At 41.1% G+C, this 23,650-nt stretch overlaps 1 protein-coding gene across 1 annotated transcript in view; it reads left to right on the top strand.

Moving 5' to 3' along the window:
• Positions 1 to 5,600: 5,600 nt before the first annotated feature.
• The window catches only part of MYO16 (myosin XVI), a 481,895-nt gene continuing 463,845 nt past the window's right edge, over positions 5,601 to 23,650 (top strand). Inside the window, exon 1 of the mRNA XM_030202479.1 lies at positions 5,601 to 5,856. Coding sequence (XP_030058339.1) covers positions 5,631 to 5,856 — 226 coding nt within the window. The 5' untranslated portion in view covers positions 5,601 to 5,630. The remainder of the gene's footprint in view (positions 5,857 to 23,650) is intronic.

Raw genomic sequence — 23,650 nt, 5'->3', positions numbered from 1 at the left:
GGACAGAGGATGGCATAGTGGCCTTTCTGTGGAGCAAGTACACTGTTACTGGGAGAGTGGGGTAAAGCAGATATGCCTTTGGGTGGCTCAGTATACTTTAATGAGCTGCTGTCAACGTCCCCATCAGTATGTCCGTTCACTTGTCTATTAGATTGTAAGCTCTTTGAGCAGGGACTGTCTCTCTTTGTTAAATTGTACAGCGCTGCGTAACCCTAGTAGCGCTCTAGAAATGTTAAGTAGTAGTAGTAGTAGTAGTAGTATGTAGGTGTGGGGCAGCATGCTGGTGGGGGGGGAGGGGGGAGGAGAAAGATATGTGCAGCCCCTCACTTTAGCACTGAATGGTTAGTGGAGGGGAGGGGGCTCCATAATTACTTGTCATTGGATATTCTGTACATTCTGATGTCAGCAATGTTTTGTTATTCTTTCTTATAAAAAAAATCAATAACATGCATTACAACAACAAAGGTAACTGACTATATGTGACCCTGCCTATGTATGGTGCTTGCACATGAATGATGCTGTGATCCTGGGGGGCACTGCTTCACCCTCAACTTGCTAGGGTGCCTCTGATGGATCTCCATGCCCTCATGTAGATGTTGTGGGGGGAAGGGGGAGGTGATGGTGGTGCTTAAAACTTTCTTGCATAGGAGGACCAGGAGCTCTGTCTCTGACTCACTGAAATTTGGCACCCTACACAGAGACATGACTTTGCACACTGAGGAACATTCTTCTACGTGCAGAGGTATATATGCACATTTCGCAGATGGAGGGATTGCCGTGTTGTTGACGTGGACATTTTCTCGATGTGGGAACCAGAGCCTCCATTGCACATTTTGCGTAGTGTATTTCTGATTGGCAGATACGTTTATCTCTGAGCATCTGTTTGCAGTGCATCCTCTTTCTAAATGTTTTTTTAATCTGTATTTTTGAATATCAGAAAAAGTTTCTTTCTTTCTTTCATTATGGACTTGCATTTTTTAACATAACATTCTGACTTGTATCCTGCTCCTACCTTTCAGTTCTAAGTGGGTCACAAAAACTAAGTGACCAGAACAATCCTCTGGGAATATCATAAACCAAATTATATAAGAAAAAGAATTACAAATCAATCCTGCAATACAAATTTCTTAAATAAAAATGTCTTATCCTTCCTTCTAAACAAAAGGTAGGACTGAGAAGGTGAAAAAATTCCAACAAAATCCTTCCAAAGTCTGGCAGCTTGAAATGCTAGAGATTTTTCAAAAGGTATTAATCACCTTTTACCCTTAAGAGAAGGAAAGGTGAAAAAATTAACATTACCAAATCTCTGGCTCCAGAGGCAACAACACAGCAAAAATGAAAGAAAAAATAATTAGGAACCAGGCCATGAAATACTTTAACCAATGAAGCTTGACATAGAATGATGAAACACTATCGTATTTGGTTAATCCAAAAATTAACCATATAGCCATGTTTTGCACGGTCTGAAGTATCTTCAACAACCCCTTAGAACAGCCCAAATACACTGAGTTACAATAATCAAGATATGATAGGAAGCGTGCATGTATTAAGTACTCAAATGGATTTATTTCAAAATATTTTTGATTACTGCACTATTTCCTCGTCAAATGACATTTATTTTGCCATTTGAGGGGTCCTTTTTCTAACCACTTAAGCACCTATGTGTGCCGAATGCACGCCAAATTGGAGTCACCACCCGGTTACCATGTGGCAGCTATGCATGTCAAGTGGCGTTTGACACGCGTAGACCATTACTGCCCAGTTACTGCATGAGACCTTACCGCTAGGTCAATGGCTTGTGGTAAGGTATCAGACCCAAAATGGACGTGTGGCAGTTTTCATTTTGCTGCACATTCGTTTTCGGCCAAAAAATAATTCTGTGCGTGCGTAAAACACATGTCTACACTACCGCAGGCCATTTTTCAGTGCACCTTAATAAAAGGACCCCTGAATGTGATATTGAAAATCCCCTTCTTCATGTTTTAACTACTACTACTACTAATCATTTCTATAGCACTACTAGATGTACGCAGTACTGTATCCGTTATATGCAGGTACTTGCTCTGTTCCTAGAGGGCTCACAATCTAAGGGTCCCTTTTACCAAGCTCCGGCAAAAGGGGTCCTGCGCTGGCATTAGCACATGTTTTTCACGTGCGCCAAGGCCCCCTTTTACCACAGCGGGTAAAATGGAAGTCTTTCTTTCCAGCAGGCTTCTCCAAGAAACTGCTTGCTGCTCTTATAGGACTGGCCATAACATCTGAAGCTTTCAAAGATGCTGTTATATACTGTTTCATTTACATCTTTGCGGGGTCGGAAGGGGTCACTTTTATTTCTACAGTGGTCATCTGGCTATTTAGGGCACTTTTTTTGTGGCTTATTTGTTAATAACACAGGTCTAGACCAAAACATCCAATGTATAGCCCTGGCTGTTTTTGTTTTGTTCCATTATGGCAGAAAAACATTTAAGTGATAGGAACACCCAGACCCTACCCTTAACACACCCCTGGCATGCCGCCTTGTGATTTGAATGCACTTCTGACAGACTTCATAGAAAAACATCTAAAAATTGGTTTTGAAAATACCAGTTTGGACTTTTTGTGAGAAAAACGTCCAAATGTAGACTTATGCCACATTTTAGATGTTTTTCTCTTTTAAGCATGAATCCCATATGGGGAAAATTACCAATGTTGGCTACCACACCCTCTCCACAAGTCATTACATGATGTGATACCCTTAAGCGAGCCTTCTTCATAGTAGCCCCCACACTCTTGAATGCACGTCTGAAAGGCTGTGCTTAACACAAGACTATCTGTACTTCAGGAAGCAGGTGAAAGCTTGGCTCTTCAACCAGGCCTTTACTGGAAGAAGTAACTAACTCATCAGTCTCACTCATACACACAAGGAGTACTCAGGCTGCATATACTGCAGCAGGACATGTTTATCCACTTCTACTCTAGCTGAGATAACATTTAACCATTTCTCTGACCTCATGTGCAACTTTCATTAAATCAATCACCTTACTTTCTAACTCTTCCTTACTTTCTTCTATATGTTACATATTTGCTTTACCCTTCGCTATCACCTATAATGTTCTATTACGTATTATGCTGACATTGTAAATAGTATACCATGCTTTTTTTGTATTGTTTTTGAATATTTTTACTGCTGTAATTGTCTATTGCTCATGTTTGATCTATTCTTACTGTACACCGCTTTGAGTGAATTCCTTCAAAACGACGGTAAATAAATCCTAATAAATAAATAAACCCTAATAAAATAAATCCTAATAAACAATACCATTAAGATGAGTTATTTTAGCACAGGGTCCCGTACTAGCAGCCCACATTGATAACTTACCCCATTAATGATTGATTTATATTTTCTATTTTCTTTGAATTTCATTGAGCCTTATATTTTAAAACTTTGAATAAATAATATTAAAAAAAAAGAAAGAAGAAAGGCAAAAACTGCATCATTACACTATGCAAAACTGATGGACACATATCTGAAGTGCTTATAAACATGGGGTACTGTGAAAACATGCCACCCCTCCCCCATATTCAAAAGCATTTAACCAGCCAGGTTCGGCACCTGGATTGTTAAATGCCCCATAAGTACATAAGTAATGCCACACTGGGAAAAGACCAAGGGACCATCGAGCCTAGCATCCTGTCCATGACAGAGGCCAATCCTGGCATAACCAGCTATCCGCAATATTCAGCGGGGGATAGCCGGCTATCCCCCGCTGAATATTGCCAGTTAGTGGCTAGCGGATAACCTCAGACAACATAACCGGCTATCTGTCGCTTTTCATCCCAAGTTTAGCAGCTAAATATGGTCGCTTGAAAACATGGGATATCTTTGGCCGGTTTAACAAGATAATCGGCTTAATCTGAATATGTACTTAGCCGTTATGATGAAACTGGCTAAAAATAAAATTGGATATTCAATGCCGGTCACCAGAAACGGCCTGGTATTGAATATCAGGCATCACAGTAGTCCACTGGAGTTAGCTGGGCTAACTCCTATGGTCTAATTATTATCCCCATGGCATTTTATTGCTAAGTCATGCTATTTTAGCATAAGTCCCATTTTACGCAATCAGGCTTATTTTCGAAAGTGATCGCCGGCGATCTTCCGACATAAATCGGGAAATGGCCGGCAATCTCTCAAAAGCGGCAAAATCGGAATGCTGCGGAATCGAAAGCAGAGTTTTTGACACCATCGCTGCTTTCCTGTCGCCGTGCCGGCGAAAGTTCAAGGGGGCGTGTTGGCAGCGTAGTGAAGGCGGGACATGGGCGTGGCTACCAGATGGCCGGCTTTCATGGATAATGGAAAAAAAAGCGACGTTCATCAGTATTTCGCCGGGTGTACTTAGTCCTTTTATTTTCATGACCAAGCCTCAAAAAGGTGCCCCAACTGACCAGATGACCACCGTAGGGAATGGGGGATGACCTCCCCATACTCCCCCAGTGGTCACCAGCCCCCTCCCACACTAAAAAAATAAAAATAAAAACCTTTTTTTACCAGCCTGTATGCCAGCCTCAAATGTCATACCCAGCTCCCTGACAGCAGTATGCAAGTCCCTGGAGCAGTTTTTAATGGGTGCAGTGCACTTCAGGCAGGCAGACCCAGGTCCATCCCCCCCTACCTGTTACACTTGTGGTGCTAAGTGTTGAGCCCTCCACCCCCCCCCAAACCCACTGTACCCACATGTAGGTGCCCCCTTCACCCATAAGGGCTATGGTAATGGTGTAGAGTTGTGGGGAGTGGGTTTGAGGGGGATTTGGGGGGCTCAGCACCCAAGGTAAGGGAGCTATGCACCTGGGAGCTATATGTGTATTTTTTAAACATTTTTAGAATTCCCCTCTAGGGTTCCCGGTTGCTGTCCTGGCATGTCATGGGGACCAGTGCACTACAAATGCTGGCTCCTCCCATGACCAAATGCCTTGGATTTCGCCAGGTTTGAGATGGCCGGCAGTTTTTTCCATTATCGCTGAAAAACAAAACCGGCAAACTCAAACCCGGCGAACTGTGGCATTTGGCTGGGCTATACCGTATTATCGAAAAAAAAGATGGCCGGCCATTTTTTTCGAAAATACGGTTCCGGCCAGCTGTTGCGCCGCCGCCAAAATAGATCGCCAGCAACGTTCGATTATGCCCCTCAATGAGATGTAGTTACTAGTAACTGGGGTTTACAGTAAAATAACATGTTTTGGGGGGAAAGTTATTATTGCAGGCTACTGTTAAAATGGGTTATTATATCACAAGCCATGCTGTTTTAGTACAGGGTCTCATTGAATAAAATGGGACCCTGTGCTAAAACAGTATGATGTGGTAAAATAACCCATCTTAAAGTTAATCCAAATTGATAACTGTCCCCCCCCCCACCCCCAATTCTGTAATTGTTCTTTCATGCCGAAAGAGTATGTTCTGTAACATAGTAAAGCTAACTCCTATATTAACACATTTTACATTGTATATTTTAGACAGCAGAATATCGTACAAGGCACTGCAGATTCATGAAACATTTAAGAGGTTTTATAACACAGATCTTTATTTATTTCTCTCTCTCTCTTGATTTCTTTCAGGCTGTTTCCAACTTTGTAATGTTTTTCGATCACATGACATGGAAATTGACCAGTGTCTGCTGGAATCTCTCCCTCTGGGCCAGCGTCAGAGACTGGTGAGGCGTATGCGTTGTGATCAAATAAAGGCATACTATGAACGGGAAAAGGCATTTCAGAAGCAGGACAGTTACAAGAAACATCAGAAACGTGGAAAGAATCACAGTGTTCGCTTTCATCTTTCTGATATGATACAGGATGCGGTAATAAATCATAATGACAAAGAAGGTAGGTACTGTGCCAGGAATTCTGTGATTGCGGGGTGCATTTGCAATGTGATAGTGAAGTGGGCAAAGTAAGGCATAATTGCTATCACTGTAGCAATATTTTTAAAGACCTTTATATTGTTTTCCTTCCTGGAATAATATATTTTTCAAGCAATACCTTTCTTTTAATGGGAACCAGCTCACGGCTCCTTTGAAAACAAGACATACCAGCTCTTAGATGGAATCATCAGGAAAAGCTCTGTTAATGGATTCAGTTCAAGGCTGGTCTACATGGGAAAAAGTGAGAAAGAATCGAACTGGGGTAGAAAAATAGATGCAAACAAATGAAGCCTTCTATTATTTGTAATTTTTTTTATTACATTTGTACCCTGTGCTTTCCCACTCATGGCAGGCTCAATGCAGCTTACATATTATATACAGGTACTTATTTGTACCTGGGGTAATGGAGGGTTAAGTGACTTGCCCAGTGTCACAGGGAGCTGCCTGTGCCTGAAGTGGAAATCAAACTCAGTTCCTCAGTTCCCCAGGACCAGAGTCCACCACCCTAACCACTAGGCCACTCCTCCACTCCAAATTTGTAGTCTGACTTCTCTAAAACAATACTCATGGGTCAAGTTGGGGCATATTGTACTTGATATGGATCCCAAAAGAGCAAGAGGAAAGTACGAGGGAACAAACCCTCTGTCATTGTCAGCTTTATATTTATTTTCCCTCTGTCAATGGCTATGTTATTAATTAAAAATCCACTTGTTTTCAAAGTCTTTTCCTAAGGTGTCCTTTTACTGAGGCACATAGGCGCCTATGTGCATACAATGCATGCCAAGTTAGAACTACCGCCCGGATACCGCGTGCCTCGGGCAGTAATTCTAATTTTGACATGCGTCCCAAATGCGTGGCAGAAAGTAATTTCTATTTTCTACCACGTGGCGCTAACCGGGCGGTAATTGGCAGTGTATGTGCGCTGACATTTACCGCCTGGTTAATGGGTGAGACCTTACCGCTAAGTCAGTGGGTGGCAGTAAGGTTTCTCAGGCCCAAAATTGGTGTGTGCTGATTTTTATTTTGCCGCATGTCCATTTTTGGGCAAAAAACCCCTTTTTTTGCAGGCACACTGAAAAATGGACCTGTAAGCGTCCAATACACATGCCTACACCAGCACGGGCCATTTTTCGGCGCACCTTAGTAAAAGGGCCCCTAACTGCCTTATTGTCTCTGAACTTTCAGTCTTCCTAATAGTCTGAGATCCAGTTTCCCATACCTTGTAAGGTTCTTCTAGATTAAATATAGCTCCTATTCTGCTTCATGAGCTCAGGTAACCCCTTAAAGATGCCAGAGATTTAGGTATACAGGTAGGGGAGCCTTGAGGTTGGTTCTAACATGCTATGGAAAGGCATAATGTGGAGTGTTATTTTGAAACCATAGTTTGGTGTTATCAACTCTTCCTGTCTATTGGCTGTTAATGAATTGCTAGGAAAGATATGTTTTATTAATTTATTGCTAAAATGGATTGGGTGCAACTGTTGTTGATATTTTTTTCATTTGATAAATGGCTGGGGCTTTTGCTTCAACCATAATCTATATTATGACTATCCTTCTCTTCTAACACCTGACAAACAAAAGTAGCCTCTAATTTAGCATTTAGACCTAGAATGTTAATAAATTATGAGGAAGGAATGCCTAAGGCTATTGAAGTTCATATGATTTCACATAACGCTCGTTGTAAGAAAATGCCGCAGCCCCAACTTTCAGATAACTCTTTTCAGTCAAGAGCTAACAGCTGAGAGGTTTGACCACAGACTCTGGTGTTGTTTTGCTTCTTTTCGGCACTACTTTGGTTATTTTATATTGGGTACCTGAAGAAGGCATAGGCCAAAACACGGACTGTGTTGAGTCCATTTCAATGTGCTGCCCGCTGGTCTCTTTTTATGTGCTGTCTTCATGCAAATGATGGTATATATATGAATAAAGAATTTTTTCCTTTTATCCTGACTTATCGTATTGTTTATTCCTACCCTTTTTTTCCTTTTGGTTTAATGTGTTTTTACATTCGCTGGGCTTTGAATGTGAGAAGCAGGGATTTTTGACGTATAGTTATGCAGATGATATTTCTATTTTGATCCCTTTTCAGTCTCTTTCAAATTTAGTACACTCATGTATTCATGAGGGCATGAGGTTAGTAGAAAAGTGAATGATGGAACACAAGTTAAAACTTAATTCTGAAAAAACAAAGTTTCTTTTTTGACAATAAACCAGATCATGCCCTATCAATGATTATAGTAAATCAAATGGAGCATAAGCTATCCTCAGCTATTTTAATTTATTCTATTCTATTTTATCACTGTTTTTTATATCCCACCTATGTCATCTTGGAATCAAAGCGGGTTACATTCAGAAAAAAAAAGAAAGGAACAGAGGAATAGTAGCTAGTTCAATATCAAACATATAGCGCTAATCCTCCATATACTTATCAAATAAGTAAGTTTTTAACGCTTTTCTAAATAACATGTAATTGGAATGTGTACGTGTTTGGATTGGAATAGAATTCCATGTTTTACTAGATTGGTAAATGTATTTATTTATTTATTTGGATTTTGCTCACACCTTTTCAGTAGTAGCTCAAGTTGAGTTACATGTAGGTACACTGGGTATTTCCCTGTTACAATCTAAGTTGATATCTGAGGCAATGGAGGGTTAAGAGGCTTATCATGAATACGTTTGTAATAAACTTGTGGTATAGAAGGACTACCTAATCTTAATACAAATTTGAAATGAGAAGCAGAACAAATAATAGGAAAAACAATCAATTGAATAAGATCTTGAGGAAAGCAACCATTAATTATTTTGAAAACCAAACATTCTACCTTGAATTCAGTGCAAGCTTCAATTGTTAACCTGTGCAAATTCTTCAGCAGCAGAGTCACATGTCTCTATATAATAATTTGTGCATCTGCGACCCTGGATGCCTGGCTGTGTGGGCTCATAACCATATGCAAATGAGCTCCCCAGCATTCCCTTCCCTCTCAGTGTTCCGCCCTCGCGGAAAGGCGAAATGATGGCAGAGGAGGGTGGGAAAGTGAGAGGGAAGGGAAGGCTGGAGGCGACACGAGACGAGCCTGCCGCCGTTGCAACCTGAGGTAAAAGGAAAGTTTTAAAGGCAGGGCAGCAGGAAGGAAAAGAGGGCTGTTGTGGGAGACAAGGGCGGGCAGGTGAGGGCTGGGGTTGAACTCGAACTTGGGTGCTTAAAAGGGGGCGGGTGGGGGCTGAGATGAGTCACTGGACATGGATGGGATGGGAGGGGAGGGCAGAGGATAATCACTGGATATGGATGGAATGGGAGAGGAGAATGTTGGACATGGAGAGGAGGGCAGGGGAGAGAGGAGAAATCGCTTAGATAACAGTGGACATGGATGGGATGGGAAGGGGTAAAGGAGAATCGCTGGACATGGATGGGATGGGAGGGGAGGGGGGCAGAGGAGAATTGCTGGACTTGGAGGGGAGGTGAGACTCGCTGGACATGGAGGGGAGGGCAGGGGAGAGAGGAGAAATGGCATAGACGAGGGTCACTGGGCATGGATGGGAGGGGAGGGAACTGCATAAGAGAATTGCTCAACATGGATGGGAGGGGAGGGGAAAATTGCTGGACATGGAGGGGAGGGCAGGGGAGAGAGGAGAAATCGCTTAGGTGATAGCCTTCCTAGGGCCCCTTTCATTTTCGCAAAATGGGCTTTTTTTGCTTGTAATCAAATATCCTGCAACCAAAGATCATCCTATCTGCCGTATTCTGCCAAAGTTGAATTCTATTTTAGACCTTATGAGTAGTACCCGCATATAAAACATTAAAATAATCCACCTATGACATCAACACTGCCTAATGTGTTCTGGGAAAAAAAGAGATATTATGGATTTTAGTTGATGAAACATAAACATTTTTTTTACTGAGATTGTTAGCCTGATTCTACATTGTTAATTGAGAACCCAAGATGGCCCCTAGTACTTTTAACCAATGTGACATAATCAATTTTTTCTCCTGTTTTTAATCTTAACTACCTAGGAACTTCTGAACGAAAATTATAAGTATTTCCATACTGAGATAGACCGAAGGTACATCAAGCCCAGCATTCTGTTTCCAGCAGTGGCCAATCCAGGTTACAAGTACCTGGCAAGATCTCAGAACAGTATAATACATTTTATGCTGCTTATCCTAGAAATAAGCAGTGTATTTTCCCCAAGGCCAATTTAATAATGGCTTATGGACTTTTCTTTTAGGAAGCTATCCAAACCTTCTTTAAACCCCGCTAAGCTAATTGCTTTTACTACATTCTCTGGCAATGAATTCCAGAGTTTAATTACACACTGAGTGAAGAAGTTTTTTTTCTGATTCATTTTAAATTTACTACTTTGTAGCTTCATTGTGTTCCCCCTAGTCCTAGTATTTTTGGAAAGAATAAACAATCGATTCACATCTACCCGTTCCACTCCATTCATTATTTTATAGACCTCAATCATATCTCCCCTCAGTCCCTCAGTCATCTTTTCTACAAGCTGAACAGCCATAGATGCTTTTGCCTTTCCTCATAGGGAAGTCGTCCCATCACCTTTATCACTTTCATTACCCTTCTCTGTACCTTTTTTAATTCCACTATATCTTTTTTGAGATATGGTGACCAGAATTGCTGACAATATTCAAGGTGCGGTTGCACCATGGAGAGATACAAAGACATTATAACATCCTCATTTTTGTTTTCCTTTCCTAATAATACCTATTATTCTATTTACTTTCTTAGCCACCACCATTGCACACTGAGCAGAGGGTTTCAACGTATCATCAACAATGACACCTCTAGTTCCCTTTCCTGGTCAGTGACTCCTAGTGTTAGAAACTTGCATTATGTAGCTATAGTTCACGTTCCTCTTTCCCACATGCATCACTTTGCACTTCCTTACATTAAACGTCATCTGCCATTTGGATGCCCAGTCTCCCAATCTCGTAAGGTCTTCTTGTAATTTTTCACAATTCTCTTGCGATTTAACAACTTTGAAAAACTTTGTGTTGTCAGCATATTTAATTACTTCACTAGTTACTCCCATCTCTAGATCTTTTATAAATATGTTAAAAAGCAGCAGTCCCATCACAGACCTCTGGGGAATCTCACTATCTACCCTTTTCCATTGATAATACTGACCATTTAACCCTACTCTGTTTTCTATCTTTTAATCAGTTTTTAATCCACAATAGAACACTACTTTCTATCCCATGACCTTCCAATTTCTTCTGGAGTCTTTCATGAGGTACTTTTTCGAATGCCTTTTGAAAATCCAGATACACAATATCGACTGGCTCACTTTTATCCAAATGTTTGTTCATCCCTTCGAAAAAAAATAATACATTGGTGAGGCAAGATTTCCCTTCACTAAATCCATGTTGGCTTTGTCTCATTAATCTATGCTTTTGAATATGTTGTGTAATTTTTTTCTTTATAACAGTTTTATTAGCATTAAGTTTTAGCAAATTACTGTTTCCCAGATTTGCACCTGTTCTATGCATTCTGATATTAAGGTATTAGACATTTCAGTATTAGAATATAATGGAACTAGAATAAAAATATCATCAGCATAAGAAAAGAAGGAATATTTGGATGATTTTAGTAAACATCTGAATGTACTCATAAAAATATTGAACAAAATTGGCGATAATGGGAAACCCTGAGGGACTGGAAAAGTATTTTTCTTCCTGACACAGTATTACCTATGCTGAAGAAACCCTCTAATCCATTCAAATGCTTTTTTAGATAAATATCTCAGGTTTTTATTTGGATCAGACACTTTCTTTAGTATCCCATGTTAATTGTCTAATGAAAAAAAACTTCTCTGGTCTTGAGAAAGCTGCATCAGAGTCATAATTTTTTTGAGCTAGATCAGTTTTGACTGCTTGTTCAAGCTTTATTGCTCATTCAATTGGATTACTATAACATTATATTTTAGGGTTGTACAGAACAACAGTTATGGAAGCTTCAGACTATACAGAACACTTCTTTGTAATTAATTTTTTCTTTGAAGAAACATGAGTGAATATCACAATTTTATTTGAAACTCCAGTGGCTTTCTGTTGAAGCTAGGATATTGTTCAGGTTCTTATGTTTTTCTTTATAAGGTATTATGGGGTCCTTTTACAAAGGTGCACTGAAAAATTGCCTGCAGTAGTGTAGGCGTGGGTTTTGGGCGTGCACAGAATCATTTTTCAGCGCACCTGTAAAAAAGGCCTTCTTTTTTTTTTTTTACAAAAATGGACATGCGGCAAAATCAAAATTGGCACGTATCCATGTTGGGTCTGAGACCTTACTGCCAGCCATAGACCTAGCGGTAAAGAATTTGGGTAGTAATGACCTATGCATGCCAGATGCCACTTGGCATGTGTCCGCTACATGCGCCAGAAAATAAAACATATTTTTCAGACGCGCATAGTGGATGCGTGCCAAAATTGAAATTACTGCAAGGGCCACATGGTAACCGGGCGGTAACTCCAATTTGGCGCACGTTGGGCGCGTGTAGGAGCCTATGCGGCTTAGTAAAAGGGGCTTTCAATGATTTAGCTCTAAGTTACTTATATAATTATTTTATTTACAATTTTTAAAACTCTGTCAGAAAATGTATTTTAATTTGTTTGTATGTAATTTGCAAAAGACAAGAAAAGATTAAGATTAATGAATAGCCTATATGGATATGTCCCAGAGGTCAGCAAAGCAAAGTTAAGCTGTTTGGAATTCTTTCCTGATACTGTGGAGAATTTCAGGAACATGCGGCCATCTTTGTAAGTGCTGAAGTAGCGTACTCATACTCAAATCTTCAGTATCCATCTTTTAAATATTCATAAACATTACCTTTTCATTGTAGCATTTGTTTGGAATTAAAACTCATTCACTATTTCCTACTTTTTAAGCAGTAGTAAAATGTAAGCTTACAGCTTTCATCAAGGATTAAGGAATGTATAGGTTGTCTAAGTCACAAAAGAGAAGTCCAAGTTGGAATGTTCAGGTTGCAGCATATTTTACAAAAGGTTAACTGAATGCAGAGCCTTTTGTAAAGTACATACAAAGCCACAGGAAACACACATCTATTTGGCAACTTGTACAGCAGGAACAGCTAATATCCAGTACCTTCAAAAAGAATGCCATCACTCTTGTTGAGGGTCATTTTGTAAGGTACTATCTAGTTTTAAACATCAAGAATATATGAGAATGTCCTAATTAAAAAAAAAACAACAACCAAAAACCGATCAGTGTAAAAGTACGTGCATGAACAGTGTGGTGCATACTTTCATATAGAGTATGCACATGGGTGGAGCTTGAGCTTGGGCAGAGCATAGACAATGCAAGCAAGTATATGTATCGATTAGTCCCATCTTCTTTGGTTCCCAGCTTGGGTTCTAACCACTAGGCCACTCTTCTATTCAGTCTTTCTCAAGCTGGTCCTGGAATACACCAGAATTTAGAATTAATATATGCATCAGTCTATTTATATATAGTTGAGACAGACTAGCTAACGGGAGCTCTCCAAGACTTTTTTTTTTTTTGGGGGGGGGGTGCGACACTGCTCTACTCAATGAGAGGTAAAAAGCTAAACACTTTATGGCAGAGAGAATGAAGGAAAGTTTTGGTGGTGCCTTTTCTGATACCTATACACTTAGCCATCATTTTATACACAAACATTGAATAAAACCAATACCTTCACTGTAGATTAGAATGTTCACAGCCATGCTGATTTATTGAAAGAAGACATGTCCTACAGGTGAGTTAGTGAGATCTTAAAACATTAGCCCTAACTCTGCCCAGTTAACTATACTGATATAACTTTCAGGTACCACTGTTGACCAGATATTCAGTTCTGGTGCCTGGACTCGCACATTCCTTAATCTTCATCCTCCCAAGTGCAAGGGTCTGAAATACAAATCAATGCATGCATCTACCTTTTCCTATACGAGCACGCAGCTCTGGAACGCGCTGCCACGTAACCTGAAAACGGTCTATGAATTGACCAATTTCTGCAAACTATTGAAAACCTATCTCTTCGACAAGATATATCACAAAGATCAACATGTGTAACTGTATAATCTTTAAAACTTCCAGAACTGTCTTATAATGTCTTTCTGCTTCAACACCATCATGTATTTCACCACCATGTATCACAAAACCCTCTGTAAACCAAATGTATATTCACTTCTATTTCCAGTATCCATGATGAATTGTAAGCCACATTGAGCCTGCAAAGAGGTGGGATAATGTGGGATACAAATGCAATAAATAAATAATAATATTCGAGTCTAATTTAGCCAGCGGAAATCTATATTTTAAAAAACACTGCCTGGTGTTCTGAGTACTAAATTAGTATTAGATGCCTGAATCCTTTCCTCAAACATATGCATTTATTTGACAAATATTCTTTGAAGTCTCTATAGAATAATTTGAGTAGGGAAGAACTTAAGGGTCCATTTACCAAACTACATTGTGAATTTGCAATTTACACATGTTAACTGCAAAAGTAAATGTACAATAGCTGCAAAATCTCTGTGGTAATGGTAGGAGGGCATTCCTGGCTTGTGAGGAGAGCAAACCTTGATATTAATGCATGTTGCTGCACAGTAATGCACATTAATGGCATGGCCGAGAACATGGAAAGGCATCAATCACAGCCTTGAAGGTGATTAACTGTTGTGAATTATCTGTTGAAGGTCAGCCTTTGTAAATGTCAGATGTACACCCTACTCCTTCACTACCCCCTTTTGATCTAGTAAATTGACACCTTAATAAATAAACAGTAGATAAAGTAAATGGTCCCCAAAGCCAGTGTGTGAGTAGGCTCGGGACCCATAATATGGCTGATTTTTTTTTTTTTTACATTTGTACCCTGTGCTTTCCCACTCATGGCAGGCTCAATGCGGCTTACATATTGTATACAGGTACTTATTTGTACCTGGGGCAATGGAGGGTTAAGTGATTTGCCCAGAGTCACAAGGAGCTGCCTGTGCCTGAAGTGGGAATTGAACTCAGTTCCCCAGGACCAAAATCCACTGCCCTAACCACTAGGCCACTCCTCCCTGTGCTCCTCCCTGATCCCTGAGCCTACTCATTCGTGAGGCAGGGAGGGAAGGATTAAGTGTAGGAGGTGAAAGTGGGAAGAAATGGGATTGGATCTTACTGGCTGAGATAGTCTGTTCTGACTGATCAAGGGGTGATCTGCACGAGTTTGCAAGTCCGCCCTCCTGTCCTGTAGAAATTTGTGGTTCTGTTGGGGTAGGAGGGTTTTGGTTTAATATAATGATGGGTGAGGAACTCTGGAGTGGAGTTCCATTGCAGCAGTAGTGATAATTACTGATATTGCATAGAGTTGACTCAACGGGAGTAGGTAAGGGGGGAGATCAAGGGGAGCAGTTGCTCCCCCAAATGATTTTGAATGAAATAGTGTTTACGCAGCTTGATCTTTCAGATTAGCAGCGGTGCCTATTTCACAAAAGGTCTGCTCCCCCTGTTGTCAAAACCTGGCTATGTTTCTGGTTGTCTCCTAGTTTGATAGGATGGAGCAAGTTTGATAAACATAGGTGACATCACCATGTAAATGCTGAGGTTAGGATACAAAGGGAATATGAGTTATCACATGGATATTTAGCTATCTTGTCACACTGCAGGTGTAGCTATGTTTAGTTTGGAACTGGACTTGACTGCATAATGTGTGAGACTAGGAAAACACCATCTAGTGTTGCTTAGAAATGATTTAGAAGGGAGTGAAATTTCTGAATTGCTGCTATTCTGTGGTTGTAAAAGCTGAGGACAACCCCCCCCCCCCCCCCCCCCCCACTGGCTTAATGTGTTAAGTTTCATCATTTATTGTAAATGAAAGAAAGGAGCAGATGGTGATTGGAATAGAGAAGGCGAAGGTGTGAATGCCTATTACAGTCTGCTTTACTACTGTGAATCAGAATAAATGCATTTTTTTCTAGCATGTTCTTTAATGCTCTGTTTAAGTACAAATATATGTATATAGTTAAGTATTAACCCAGTTTATAATAAGCAACATTTGAAACTTTTATTGCTTATAACATTTAATATTTCATTCACTATTGAGACTTCAGCGGATCAAAGCATATTTAAATAGGAATATGCAAGAATGTAACTAAATACAATGTAAAACAAAACAGCTGACATTCAGATAAGCTATTAGTGACATTGTAAGACCTACAGCTGTGAAGATGAAGAACTAAGGTCAAACAGCATGATCTTTTCCACTGACAAATAGGTTATTTCAAAGCAACAGAAGGCGACTACACTTTTCAACCCAATGCTATTTTGTCAAGCCTATAGTTTCAGCATATCTATTAACCTTATTTAGGCCCCCCTTTACTAAGGTGCGCTCATGTTCATAGCGCGTGCTAAACGTTAGAGACGCCAGTGCATTCCTATGGGCATCTCTAACATTTAGCGTGCCCACAATTTTAGCGCACGCTAAAAACGTGAGCATGCCTTAGTAAAAGGGGGCCTTAGTATGGTGTGTTTGAACTCTACGACAAAAAACATCTTTTCTAACACTACCAGGATCCAGAAGGCCTTTAAGTAAAGAACAGGGGTTAGGTGGATATGAAAAATCATAAATATAAGATGAAATGTAATTTAAATAATGAGTTTAAGTATGGATAGCCGCTCTTGTGGTACAGCACATTTAGCGGACCTTGTACTAAGCTGCAGTAAGAAATAGCCTTTAGTTCACCCTTACATGAGTCTGTCCCATGTGTTAAGGCCATTTTTACCGCAGCTGTAACCCCCCCGATTTTCTATCTTTTTTGGTAATGGCTGTGCACTAATATTGCCATTAGTGAGAGGTCATTTTAAAAAACTACTATGGCAGCTCTTACCACCACCTATTTTGTAGGCAGTATTGGCTCCTGTGTTATCAGTGCACTAACCAGTTAGCACACGATAAAGTAGGTGTGCTAATTGGCTAGCACAGGAACACCCACACTCTGCCTCTGACATGCCCCTTCCCCAAAAACATTTTGGCACATGTTAGCACCTAATGCATTTTAGTAAAATGGCTTAGAGAAGAAAATTTAAATGCATGATATTGTATGTGTAGAACATAGCTTCAACTTTTGGAAATAAAATATTCAAAAGCATTAGAGAGCTGAATATGCTTTTCATTCATTTTTAAATAGACAGGTCATTTACAAAGTTAACATGTGCTAATATCATTAATGGGCATTGTTAGCCAAAGGAGCCATTGCATAAAAGTGGGCCCAACCCAAATATAAGAGAAGTCATGGATCCGTAGAAGATCACAGTCCAAAAAACAGAAACAGATCCCAGATGATGGTCATATAGCAGTTAGTTTATTAAAATAAACAACCTGACATGGCCTCATTTTGCCCAAAGGCTGTGTCAGGGGTAACACCAACAATCTAAAAGCATATATAGACCAAAACCTAAAGGGCCCCTTTACTAAGCTGTGGGTAAAAGGGTAGGTCTTTCTTTTCAGCGGCCATTTTGGGGGAGCCCTTACAGCCACCCAGTGAGATGGTGGTAAGGGCTGCCATGCTAACCTGGCAGTAACTGGGCAGCCTGATTACTGCCGGGTACACACCACTGCTACAAAAATAAATATATTTTTGTAACTCTGGATATAATGGCGCCTGGGGGTGGGAAGTACCGCTGGGCTGCTGTGGTAGCCCAGTGGTACTTCCTGTCTGGAGAGCGGTAAGCCTGCATTAGGCTTACTGCAACTTTGTAAAAGGGGCCCTAAATCACACAATCTATTTCTAAATGTTAGAACTTATAGTCAAAAAATATAAGACAAGATAAAACAGCAGACATTTTGTGGAAAATATCAAAAAATCCAGTAGCAAACATGGCCATTTTCAAAACAGAAATATCTATTTTTTGTTTTGAAATGACCATTTGCTAGATGTTGTTGTGCTCAATACATCTTTTTGAACCATTTTTGAAAAAAAAAAAAAAAGCATCCAAGTGAAAAACACACAAAATCAAGCCATTGGGATGTAGGAAGAGCCAACACTCTTATGGCCACCAGACATCCCAGCAGAGCAGTGGGGCACCCTAGGGGGCACTGCAGTGGATGTCACATAAAAGCTCCCAGGTACACATCTCACCGTTACCCCCTTATATTGTATGAGAAACCCTCCAAAACCCAGCAAACCTACTGTATCCAACTGTACACCACAACAATAGCCCTTATGGCTGCAGGTGTCACCTTTGTGTGGGTACAGTAGGTCTGTGGTGGGTTTTGGATGGCTTACACTTTCTACCACAAGTGTAACAGTTAGAGTGGGATACAGGCCTGGGTCCCCTTCTCTACAGTGCACTGCACCAACCACTAGGCTATTCCAGGGACCTGTTTGCTGCTGTAATAGGACTGGCCATAACATCTGATGCTGTCATAGAGCCTGGTATGAGGGGAGGGGGATCCCCAGAGCACTTTTATTTGCCCCCTTTAAGATGGCCCCTGAGATCATTGTGTCCCATGTTCATAGCCTGATGCTCCTAGGCAGGAAAAATAATGCCAGCTCAAAGATAGTGCTATTTTTAAACAAACTACACATCAATTTACATAATAATAATGTGCTTTGCATTCATTTGCATGCAGTACATCTCATAATTATGTAGCCAATGGTGACAAACTAATATGTGGTATGGTAAAATAATACATGATTTCTCTGTTTAACAAGCATTAAGAAGCAAATGTTGTATGATATTCCCTTCAAGCACATTAGCAACTACCTGGCAATATGAAGTCTTCCAAAGATCAGCAGTAGCATGCCATTTCAATTATGTTTATTTCCTTTTGTTTGCTTTGCCTTGCAAAGGAATCTTTACTGCCTGCAAATAGGGTCTTAATGATAAAAAAAAGCTGTATTTATGGATGAGATGGTGGAGTTTAAAGAAATTGTACATTATGAGAACAAATTGCTTTGTTTCATTGGTACTGCTTATAACAGTACATAAATATAAGCTTTAAGAGATACCACTGTAGAGCTGTTGCAAAAGAACTCTTTATTTATTTTGGTTTAGCTCACACTTTGTCCTAATTAGATTGTAAGCTCTGTCGAGCAGGGACTGTCTCTTCTACAGCGCTGTGAACGTCTAATAGCGATATAGAAATGATAAGTAGTAATACTTTGTTCAGTTGTAGTTCAAGGGCCAGAGGGCTTCCAATCTAACTGGTCGATATTCAGCTGGCGACAGTCAACCTTCAAGCACTTACTGTGGTTAGCTAAATTAGCCCTGGGTATTCATTGGCATGCCATGTCCGGCCACTGGCACTGAATATGTGGGTAAGACCAGATATGTCATTGCTGTAAGAACATATTCAGGTCTTGGTTGATATTCCCCCAGCTACCCACATATGATTGTTATGTGGGTCCCTGTTGCATATTTTCCTGGACCCACGTAAGTGTATTTGGCCACATCCAACTCTTCCACCTTCCAGTTTTGGTTTCTCTCTCCCTTCTTCCCCCCCCCCCCCCCCCCCCCCCCCCCCCCCCCCCACAAAGCAAATAGGATATCCCCCTTCCTGAAAGAACACCACACCACCAAACACGGCTTCCTCCCTCAGGCCTATCTTTTTGATGCCTGGTGGTCTAGTGGAGAAAGGGGCGGGAGCAACGTCCTCTTGCTCCTGCCCATCATGGCTACCACTTCAGGATGTCTGGTACAATGTCTAGCAGTGAAGATGACATATAGTTATATATGGGCTGTATCTACGCATTCCTGGAAGTATAGTTTGGGTGGACTAGGCAGAGAGTTGTGATGGACAAGGGTATTTTATAAATTCTATAAGTGCACACATAGAATGCATACACCTACTCTGGAGTAGGTGTAAATGCATAGTTTGGGCATTTTTGTGCTATTGGAGCTGGATCTGGAAGCTTATTTTCAAAAAGAATATGGGTACTCATATTATATATGTATTATATATAAAATAGGCTTCAAATAGGTGCCTTTTTTGTCTTATCTGAAGAGAAGGACCTCAGAGGACAGCCGTGCAACCCCAAGTCTTCACCCGCGGCGACTGCCGTTCACCGAGGGTTGAGCCCCCAGCTGCAGGCGGCCAACGGGACTTCCGGAACCGCGGGGTTGACGAACTGACCCAATACTGGAACCAGGAGCCAGGAGGGCAGGAGGAAAACAGAGGAGTCCGAAACAGGCAACAGGTCAGGGCAGGCAGCTCACAGCGTAGTCAAAACAGGCAATAGGTCAAGGTAGGCGGCTAGCAGAGTTGTCCAAAAACAATGCAAAGGTCAAAACCAGGAGAACAAGGAAAACGAACTGAAAACTGGAACACACGGAGACTGGCCTCGGGAAACAGAACCTGAAGCAATGTCCTATCTCAGGCCTGCTCCTTAAATACTGTCAGCATTCAACCGCCCAGCCCCAGCCGACATGGCCGGCCAATCAGAACCCGGTTACTGACAGCATCATTCTGATTGGCTCTTTCCGACCTCCCAGGCGGGACTACAGCACCGGCCTCCCAATCCAACTCCTTTGAGGCGGAGCTTCGGGTTCCCGCGCCCGAAAGTGAAGGAGACGCCGGCCATCGCGTCTCAGCGCCATTCTCCCCACTGGCGTGAGTACGGACCCCATAGCCGCGATTGCCGGCCCACGGCCTCGGCCCCAGACTGGGCGGCTATCGCCGCGGCCTCAAGAAGGCCGGCCCTCACCGCGATGGACACCGGCTCCTGCTTCCAGCGGAGGAGCAGCCAGAGGGAGCGACGGATGTGACATTTTTGAACTTCTCATATATGTGTTCACTTAAAAAAATAGCTCTACCGAGGGCAATATACAAATCTATTTACATGGGGAAGTATCAATTTATCCACATAAAGGGGTGAATTCTATGGTGCAAAAAAAAAAATCAGTGCAAAAAACCCCTCATGCTTAGCTCTATTCTATAACCCTCACCTAAGTTAGGTGTGGTTTATAGAATACGCATAGTGCCTGTTCCTGCAACTAAAATTTAGGCACAACCATTTACGCCAACTAAAACTTAACTTAGGCGTGGATTGGGCATTTTCAATAAGAGTGCACATAAGGTTTAGGAATGTCCATGATCCGCCCATGCCCCTCTCCTGGCCACACCCCTTTTGAGATCCCCACATTAGAATTTATATGCACCACTTTACAGAATACACTCTTAAGGATAATCCCTCAGGTACTCTGAGCCACATTTAAATGACTAGCCCTGCCCAGGGAGGAAGTGAGGTGGAAGAGGTGGACCTATTTTAAAATCCCCATACTTTGGGCCCGTTTTACAATATTCAAAATATATATATTTTTGTAGCGCAACGGTAATCAGCACTGCCCGGTTACCGCCGGGTTAGAACAGGATCCCTTACCGCCACCTCAAAGGGTGGCAGTAACTTGCTGCTTGGCCATTTCCTGTAGAAAAGTAAGACCTAGCAATTACCGCTGTGGTAAATGGAGGCCTCAGCGCACGTCAAAAACATGCGCTGACACCAGCACAGGCCCTCTTTTGCCGCAGCTTGGTAAAAGGGGCCCTTTATTTGCCATAAGAAAGTGCCTGAACAAAAAGCAGTTGTAAATGTCTGTGGGTACTCTGAACCCACTGTGTTCTGCTCTTTCGCCAGGATGATTAACATGCGGATTAAACCAGAATGTAGAACATCATTAGGATAAGACTCATGAACCAAAATCTTATATAACGCAGTAATTGAGTAAAGAAACGTAATTTACAGTTCAAATGTGCTGGACAAGAGTTTTTGCCTTGCAAACTAGGAGTCTGTTCTCCATCATCTCTTTCTCTATGTAAGAGAGAAGCTGGGAGCAATTTCATCAACATGCTGAGAGAGATGTATATACTTTTACACTGCTGAAAAACTTGATGGAGTTACAAGGGCTTGTAGGGCTCATGCAACAGACACAAATTAATAGCTAGATCATAGAAGGACCATGCTGAAGACAGCCTAAAAGATGGAGAGAGAAGGGGAGGAGGCTACTACCCAGCATGCTTAGAGAATCAGGCAAACAAATAGAATGAGTACCACAAGACAGATGGATCTGGGTCGTGTGCTCTGTAAGAGCCTATCACAGGGGATTACAGGAATTAGTATCTTATCCATTTTAAAGATACGGGCACTGTAATCTGTTATGAACAATGATTAACATATTCACATAAACTGTTCTGCCCCCATATTCATGGAGGCAGGGTATATTGTGATGTATATTTAATATGAGTATTATTTGTATCTAATTGCATTGTTTGTGTAATAGATACCGCTGTGTATTAGGACTGCTTTTCCTATAGTTTGCAGTTTCCTGTGATTGACTCCTTGTGAGCTTTCCCTAGTGGCTGTTAGCTCTGAGCTAGGGCCAGCCCTCCCTCTCTGCCCCTGTGGGCTGTGTGAGAGATCCCAGTCTTTCTAACATGCCTTTGTGATCAGCAGCTGTTCTACAGGCTGATCCATCCTTAATCTACTGAAATTGCATCAAGATTTTTCACCATCACCCAAGCCATCTTCTCAAGACATCTCCCAAAGTCATCTTACCCCAAGTCATTCCTCATTTATTTTCTCGGAGCTCTCTCCCTTATTTGCCCTGAGTGTTACAGCTTTCCCTCTCAGCTGGGCTGAGGTATTGGCCACCTCCTTGCCTCTGATGTGGCTAGATACATACTCTATGGGTAGAAATCCACAATTCTTTTACAAGCAACTGAATTGTACATAAGTTGAATTTTCTTTGTTTATTCTTACTACAATAAAGAAGATTTGATTAAAAACTGAGAGTCTACTGGTGAAGCTTCTGCTTGGGGATGGTTTATGCTGGCTGTTTAAGTTACATTATATTTTGTCTAGAACAGTACCTAAACAACAATTAGCCTGCCTCAATGCATATAGAGGCAGAACACACTGTAAATGTCAAAGGTATGACATTGAAGTCACGCACATACTTTCACACTGAAAATTAGTGCAAAGTGCACCGGTATTATGGACAGTTTAGAAATTGTCACCAGTATTCACAATGAAGAAACATAGGAAAAGATCTTAGTTCTAATGCTGCTTTCTTTCTTTGGGATCGCAGAGCATGAGTCTGAATTTTTGCAGACTATAATTTTACATAAAACCTAATAAAATAGCTGGTAGAGAAGACACAGAATTAGCACTTCAATGAATCCTGAGGTTAATTCAACTGAACATACAATTTCATTATTAATTTAGGGGTAAGCTCTAAGATTTCATTAGCTTGCTACTCTAATAGAGAAAATTCAATGTAACATTCCCTTTAAAAAAAATAATGAAAAATATCTGATGGAATGTGCTCTGGCATTAAATCATGTTTATAGATAACCTTTAGGAGGTCATTTTTCCTAAGTTAATTCCGAGGGTAAAAATTAAGGATTGCATAATAGTTCCAGGTTGTCGTATTTAGCATGCTGTGGGGGCCCTTTTAATAAACTGCATTAGGAAATAGGGTTACTGCATTTTAATGCAGGACTTTCTCTGTGCACTAAGCCCATTTCTAATGTGGCAGTTATTAAAGGCATTTTTCTATTCATCATGTTCAAGTCGTGCTAATGTTCACATTAGCGTGTGTTATCTGAACAAAGTTAACGCGGTAAGCCTTTTTTTCCCACAGGGTTGTTATCAGCAGTTGTGACATCTAGTGCATGGCACCAACCCAAGTGCTAGATGCCACAGCCAGCTATGCCTTTACTCTGTTTTTGTCACACCTGTGATCTACTCTTCCCGCATTAAACAACTATTATTGTTGCCTGACTGG

Source organism: Microcaecilia unicolor, chromosome 4, assembly GCF_901765095.1.
Source record: "Microcaecilia unicolor chromosome 4, aMicUni1.1, whole genome shotgun sequence".
NCBI classification, from domain to species: domain Eukaryota; kingdom Metazoa; phylum Chordata; class Amphibia; order Gymnophiona; family Siphonopidae; genus Microcaecilia; species Microcaecilia unicolor.
This window is presented reverse-complemented; position numbering and strand designations above follow the sequence as displayed.